We start from the raw sequence: 7,500 nt of genomic DNA on the forward strand, positions 1-7,500 counted from the left end.
ACCCCAAGCTGCTGCTGCGGAGGTAGGCCTGACGCTCTCTCTCTCTCTCTCACACACACACACACACACACACACACACACACACACACACGCACGTAAAGGCACAACACACACACACACACATACACGCGCACACGTACAGGCAGAACATACACACACATACAGTACAGGCAGAACACACACACACACGTACAGGCACAACACACACACACACACGTACAGGCACAACACACACACACGTACAGGCACAACACACACACACGTACAGGCACAACACACACACACACGTACAGGCACAACACACGCACCCAGCTCTCACGAGCCTTGACTGAGGATAAGGAAAGATGGAAGGAATAGCCTGTACTGTACTGTATGTCTAAACGATCACAATTATCTGTGAATATAAAAAAAAAGAGACAGTTGAAGGAGCAAGCGCTCGGTTCGTTGTTATTATATATTGATCCCAGCCTCCCTGCTTCAGCCGCTAGCCTAGGAGAACGCAGTTTCTCAAAGTTGAAGGTGAAACTAATAGTACAATGAAAGAGATTGAATGGACTCAATGGCCTGAAGTAGACATTGAAGTAGACATGCACAGAGAATGGAAATAGGCCTGGAGAATGCAGGAAGATTTAGCTGCGATGAAGGTCTGCCGTGTTCGCTTCTGAAAGGTGGGATCATACTATTGGCTCTAGTCGTGTGTGTGTTTAACACGCACGAGAAAGGGGTATATACTGTAGGAGAGATTTGCACTGGTATTATTATAGTTTGAGGAGCAGAAATTGGATTATTTGGAAAACAGATGTGCTGTCATCTCTGCTGTAGAGAATTTCGAACCAGGTTATATTTACTATGCAGACCTTGGTGGTATTTGTTTGGATCCTCAAAAAGGCCACTTCATGAATATGTTGACATTACTGTATTTGCGCTGTCTATGTGTATGTTGCTGGTATAGCAGGTTGCAAATAGGGGTGGCATCATTGCTTTTTGCCTAGAGCGGCAGAACTGCACGCACTAGTCCTGCACACACACGCACGCACGCACACACACACACACACACACACACACACAGGCAGAACAGATGCACACACCTACAGGCAGAACACATACACACACACACACATACAGGCAGAACACACACACACATAGAGGCAGAACACACGCATATACACACACACACACACACACACACACACACACACATACACACGTACAGGCAGAACACATGCACACACACATACAGGCAGAACACACACACGCCAGGTGAGCAACAACCACCCCAAACTAGGAGGAGTGAGTGGTGAGGTAGACAGGTGAAGGACAGCGAGAGTCAAAGTGGAGGGAGAGAGAGAAGGAGAGAGAGAGAGAGAGAGAGAGACAGAGAGAGAGAGAGAGAGAGAGAGAGAGAGAGAGAGAGGGCGACAGGGAGACAGAGAGAGAGGGAAAGAGAGGGAAAGAGACGGAGACAGAGAGAGAGAGAGAGAGAGAAAGGAAGGCAGAGAGACAGACAGAGAGAGAAAGAAGAAAAGAGAAAGAAGGGAAAACAGAGAGAGAGAGACAGAGAAAGAAAGGAAAACAGAGAGAGAAAGAAAGGAAAACAGAGATAGAGACAGAGCCCCTGTTGCAGCAGCAGAATCATTGTCAGTCTGGCTTCTCTCTGTGCGGCTCATGAAATATTCAGCTTTCCTCCTCTCTTCCTCTTCCTCTCCTCCTCCTCCTTCTCTCCTCATCCCTTCCTCCACTTCTGAAGATTGCTTGTTCCCAGGGCTGGGGGTGGGTTGGGGGTTTACTGAATCTCTCTCTCTCTCTTTCTCTCTCTCTCTCTTTCTCTCTCTCTCTCTCTCTCTCTCTCTCTCTCTCCCTCTCTCTCAATGGGAGAGTTAGTATGAGAGCCGGTAAATGCCTGACTTTGTTAGCTCATACATCCTGCTCTCGGAAAGGACACCAAGAGAAAGAAAAGGTTAGAGAGAGAGAGAGAGAGAGAGAGAGAGAGAGAGAGAGAGAGAGAGAGAACGTCAGAGAGAAGAGTGAGTCTAGAGGCAGCAAAACATTTCCCCAAATAAAGAGGCTTGAATAGCGACAGAGAGGGTCTCATCTCATGCCCTGAGTGTGTTTTACAGTCCTAGGCCAAAGTAAAGTACCATGTCCTTCCGGCATGTTCTTCAGGTAAGTGCTGACACACTGGCACAGTAAAGACGAGAGTAGGCTGCCAGACACAGAAAGTAACGCTTGGACAATGATGCCATGACCCAAATAGACCTGCACTCAGGTTCTGGTGAGCAGGTCCTCTGGGGACCAGAGAGAGAAGTAGCTCACTGCTTTACCAGGAACTCATGCTGTGGTCTCCACACACCCCACTGAGCTCTCAGTTCACTTCAGTTCAACTCTAAGGGGCTGTATTGGCACGGGAAACACACAGTATACGTTTACATTACCAAAGCAAGTGGGAAATCAAATAAAAAATAGACGTACAATTAAAGATAATGCTAGAATAAGGACATGTGTAAACGTATCTCTCTAGCTCCCACTCATAGAGAACCATTGTGCTATCTCTGTCTCTCTACTCCAGGTCATAGAGAAACCATCGTACTATCTCTGTCTCTCTACTCCAGGTCATAGAGAAACCATCGTACTATCTCTGTCTCTCTACTCCAGGTCATAGAGGAACCATCGTACTATCTCTGTCTCTCTACTCCAGGTCATAGAGAAACCATCGTACTATCTCTGTCTCTCTACTCCAGGTCATAGAGGAACCATCGTACTATCTCTGTCTCTCTACTCCAGGTCATAGAGGAACCATCGTACTATCTCTGTCTCTCTGCTCCAGGTCATAGAGGAACCATCGTACTATCTCTGTCTCTCTAGCTCCCAGGCATAGAGAACCATTGTCTACATATTAACATCCAGCCATGCTCTTTTCCTCTTGTCTTGCAGAACGGAGTCGGTGGCCGAGAAGATGCTGACAAATTGGTTCGCCTTCTTACTCCATAAATTCCTCAAGGTAATATGAATGAGCTCATCGCTGGGGATGTCACAGCGACACATCTCCACGCTCCCTCACAGCAACCAATCGCCATGCTCCCTCACTATAATGATCATTGATCTGCTAGCAAATGGATTTCTACAAACAGCCTGTTTGGGGTCTGATATTGATGTGTTTTATGGACAGTAGGGGCAGTGGGATGTTAGTGGTCAAGTATGTTTCATGCTCCGCTGTGTCTGTGTGTTTGTGTGTGTGTATGTGTGTGTGTGTGTGTGTGTGTGTGTGTGCTGATGATGACCGATGAAACATGATACTCCTCCTGAATGGAAGATAATTGCAACCTTTCCTCTCCTCTCTTCTCTCTTCTCCCCTGCTCTTCTCGTTTCCCCTCTCCTCTTCTCTTCTCTCCTCTCCGCCTCTCTTCTCTCCTCCCATCTTCTCTCCTCTTCTCTTCTGTCCTCCCCTCTTCTGTTCTCTTCTCTCCTCCCCTTTCTCTTCTGTTCTCTCCTCCCCTTTCTCTTCTGTTCTCTTCTGTTCTGTTCTCTTCTCTCCTCCCCTTTCTCGTCTGTTCTCTTCTCTTCTCTCCTCCCTTTTCTCTTCTGTTCTCTTCTGTTCTGTCCTCCCCTTTCTCTTCTTTTCTCTCCTCCCCTTTCTCTTCTGTTCTCTTCTCTTCGCTTCTCTCCTCCCCTTTCTCTTCTGTTCTCTTCTCTTCTCTTTGCTTCTCTCCTCACGTCTCTCCTCTCCCTCCCTTCCTCTCCTCTCATTGTCCATCCTCTCCCCTCCTCTCCAGGAGTGTGTAGCAGAGCCTCTCTTCATGCTGTACTGTACTAATGTGTGTGTGTGTGTGTGTGTGTGTGTGCTTGTGTGTTTGCGTGCGTGTGTTTGTGTGTTTGTGTGCGTGTGTGCGTGTGCATCCAGGAGAGTGCGGGGGAGCCTCTCTTCATGCTGTACTGCGCCATAAAGCAGCAGATGGAGAAGGGCCCGATCGACGCCATCACCGGCGAGGCGCGCTACTCCCTCAGCGAGGACAAGCTCATCCGGCAGCAGATCGAGTACAAAACCCTGGTCAGCCTCGACGAGATGCGACAGGGTGTTCCCTCGCACGTCTCATTGTCATCAAAGCCTTTTTGTTGTGGCGTTCGTTAATCCCCGCAAACAGAAAGACGCTTGTCTACGTCGCTTAATTAGCGGCGGCTATTTATTGTTCACAATGGTGTCGATTTCAAAGCGTTTCTCGGGTTTCACCTTTCTGCCATTAGGATCGCAGTTTCTAATTTCGCCAGAAATGTGCGTACGCATGGGTCAGAGTGTGCTTGGAGGTGAGCACATTCTCCGCCATTCTCCCGTCAAGTTTGTTTTTTATAAATCCCAAAGTTTGCTCAGGAGTGGCGTACGCATTCTTTTGTGCGTACGTGAGCTTTATAAATGAGGCCCCAGGTCTCTGCTTTACTGATCAGCCAATCAGCTAGTCAGCAATCATTTCATAAAGCATGGCATCTGTATCTTGTACATTCAGTACGTGTATACCTGCCAAATTGACAACCTTGAATCCAAACCAGCCATTTTGTACATATGACCTCCCCCCCCAAAAAAATAAAAAAATAAAAATGCCCCACTATGCCCCTTACCCTAACCTGGATTCTTATCCACAGGGCCAAGCCCCCCCTCCCTGCCTACCCCCTAACCCTCACATCATGTATGTACAGTATATATGTTTGATCTAGCACTGTTGGTGTCACTGGTTCTTATACTGTCGCAGGCTTACTGATGATGACTGGGATGTACAGTTGGTTAAATGTAAAATGAAAAATAAATTTACTGAATCCAATCCAGTCAGTCCTGGTCATGGTCTTAGTCTTAGTCTTGGTTCTGGTCCTGGCTCTAGTCCTGGTCATGGTCTTAGTCCTGGTTCTGGTTCTGGTCCTGGTCTTGGTCCTGGTCCTGGTCCTGGTCCTGGTCTTGGTCTTGGTCTTGGTCCTGGTCTTGGTCTTGGTCTTGGTCCTGGTCCTGGTCCTGGTCTTGGTCTTGGTCTTGGTCTTGGTCTTGGTCTTGGTCCTGGTCCTGGTCCTGGTCCTGGTCCTGGTCTTGGTCTTGGTCTTGGTCTTGGTCTTGGTCATGGTTATGATCTTGGTTTTGGTCTTGGTCCTCGTCCTGGTTCTGGTTCTGGTCCTGGGTCTCTCAGGCCTCAGCCCCATAGCAGAGCCAGAAGAGAGGCCAGGGTGACAGCTTGGTGACAGGCCTGCCGGAGGGCCAGGTCCAGGGTGACAGCTCGATGACGGGCCTGCCCTGCCATGCTCTCATTACCTGTCTGGGGCTCCGCAGCTGCAGGTGACCTCTAATGGGAGGGAGGCCCGTGACAGAAGCTGTCAAATTACATGTGTGGCCTGCAGCTCCTCCCCAGGCAGCTGGCTGATTGATGGAGAGAGATGGCACTGTGGGTAATGGTGTTCCTACTCTGACACCACATCTGAACTCCTCTCTCTCCCTCCCCATCTCCCCATCAACTCCAATGTTCTCCTCTCTTCTCCTTCCCATCTCCTCCTCTCTCCTATCACCTCATCTCATCCCCTCCCCTTCTCTCTCCTCTCCTCTCTCCTTGTCTCCTCCTTCCTCTCCTCGTCTTCTCTCCCCTCGTTGTCTCCTCTGGTCAGACGCTGTGCTGTGTGAACCCAGACAACGAGAACAGCCCTGAGATCCCGGTCAAGGTGCTGAACTGTGACACCATCACCCAGGTGAAAGAGAAGATTCTGGACGTGGTGTATAAGAACATGCCCTACTCCCAGAGACCGCGCGCCGCAGTCATGGACCTGGGTGAGCGACGCTAGATGATACATTTTGTTTTATTAGTAGGATAAAACCCCTTGAGTTGTCCCAACTCGTTTTCGAGGGGGTCCTACTGTCCCACAAGACTCCGAGGGGGTCCTACTGTCCCGCTAGACTCCCCCTTGAGCCTTCACACACCAGTAGGAACTCCGCACCATACTGTCACACACCAGTAGTGGGTAGAGGTCCGCTTAGAGAAGGGATATCTGGATAATCATATTCATCTCTATGTGTGTTTTGCTTACTTACTTTTCATTATTATTTTGGGGGTGTGGTTTTCCCATAAGCTCTGTTGGGCTTCCAGCTTCACCAATACGGGGGTGTTCCAGAAAACGGGTTTAGTGAAAACTTTTGAGTTTGCTGATTCTGAGATAGAACTGAATTGATGTGAATCAGATGAAATTTCAGTTGAAAATCTGAATCAGAATATTATTTATTGCCATTGTACTTTTACATACATAGGATTTTTTTCCGACATTGTGGTGCTTACAACAAAACAACGATGGACATGTCCAAGAACAGGACAGGACAAGACAGGACAGGACAGTGTATGACAGGGCTCGTAAAGTGCTGTGATACAAATATAGTGCAAAAAGTAGCAGTACAATTGGACTGCAGAGAGGCTGATGGCTGTGGGGAATAAACTGTTCCTGTGTCGAACAGTTTTAGTCTTTGACGACCGCAGCCTCCTGCCAGAGGTGAGCGGTGTGAAGAGGCCGTAGCGCGGGTGGGAGGGGTCGGTCAAGTTATTTTTGGCCCACTTCAGCGCCCTGGAGTCGTGCAGGGCCTGGAGGGAGTGCAGGGCGCAGCCAATCACCCTCTCTGCCGAGCGTAACACCCGCCGCAAATTAGTTTTGTCCCTGACTGTAGCGACGGGGAACCAGGTGGTGATGGAGAAGGTGAGGATGGACTCGATGTTGGAGGTGTAGAATTGAACCATCATGGTCCGTGGCAGGTTGAGTTTCTTCAGCTGCCGCAGGAAGTACATCCTCTGCTGCGCCTGCACAACGCCATGGCTGGCCCAGTCAGCGTCATTGAAGTCAAAACGGAAATGTTGATTGATGTGCCCTGTCCTCTTTCAATAAATCACTAAATTAATCTCAGGGTTCGCAAACTCTGAGTTTTCACTAAACCCACTTTCTGGAATATCTCCCAACACACCTTTTGTCTCTCTTTTGGAGTTTTTTTTGGCAATTTTGTCTTTCATTTCATTTGCTCCAGTTACATAATTAAAATCATCTAAACTGTGCTTATGTTGTTGTTGTTGTTGTTGTTGTTGTCAGAATGGCGTCAGGGAAGGACAGCGCGTGTGGTCTTGCAGGATGAAGACATCACCACCAAGATAGAGAGTGACTGGAAGAGGCTCAATGGACTCATGCATTACCAGGTCCACACACACACACACACACACACAAACACACACGCATACACACACACACACACACACACACAAACATACACATACGCACACACACACACACACACACACGCACACACACACACACACACACACACACACACAAACATCGATCATTCACACAATAAATTAATGCTCACATACTTGACTTCACTTCGATCTAGTATTGACAACCATGATGACTTGAGAATGGTCTCAACCCCAGGGGCCTCATTTATCAAAGAGCGTGTAAATTCAGGTGTAAAAGAGGGCGTACGACGAAAACGCGGAAAATGCACAA

The 7,500-nt window shown here is 48.4% G+C and overlaps 1 protein-coding gene across 1 annotated transcript in view; it reads left to right on the forward strand.

Moving 5' to 3' along the window:
- LOC311311576 (plexin-A2-like) overlaps positions 1 to 7,500 on the forward strand; it is a gene marked incomplete at both ends in the record, with an annotated part of 75,867 nt that overhangs the window by 59,433 nt on the left and 8,934 nt on the right. Inside the window, 5 exons of the mRNA XM_084441326.1 lie at positions 1 to 22; positions 2,932 to 2,998; positions 3,899 to 4,045; positions 5,632 to 5,791; positions 7,087 to 7,190. The exon at positions 1 to 22 is cut by the window's left edge and continues 247 nt beyond it. Coding sequence (XP_084297452.1) covers positions 1 to 22; positions 2,932 to 2,998; positions 3,899 to 4,045; positions 5,632 to 5,791; positions 7,087 to 7,190 — 500 coding nt within the window. The remainder of the gene's footprint in view (positions 23 to 2,931; positions 2,999 to 3,898; positions 4,046 to 5,631; positions 5,792 to 7,086; positions 7,191 to 7,500) is intronic.

Source organism: Borostomias antarcticus (genome assembly GCF_949987555.1).
Source record: "Borostomias antarcticus genome assembly, chromosome: 7".
In the NCBI taxonomy this organism is placed as follows: domain Eukaryota; kingdom Metazoa; phylum Chordata; class Actinopteri; order Stomiiformes; family Stomiidae; genus Borostomias; species Borostomias antarcticus.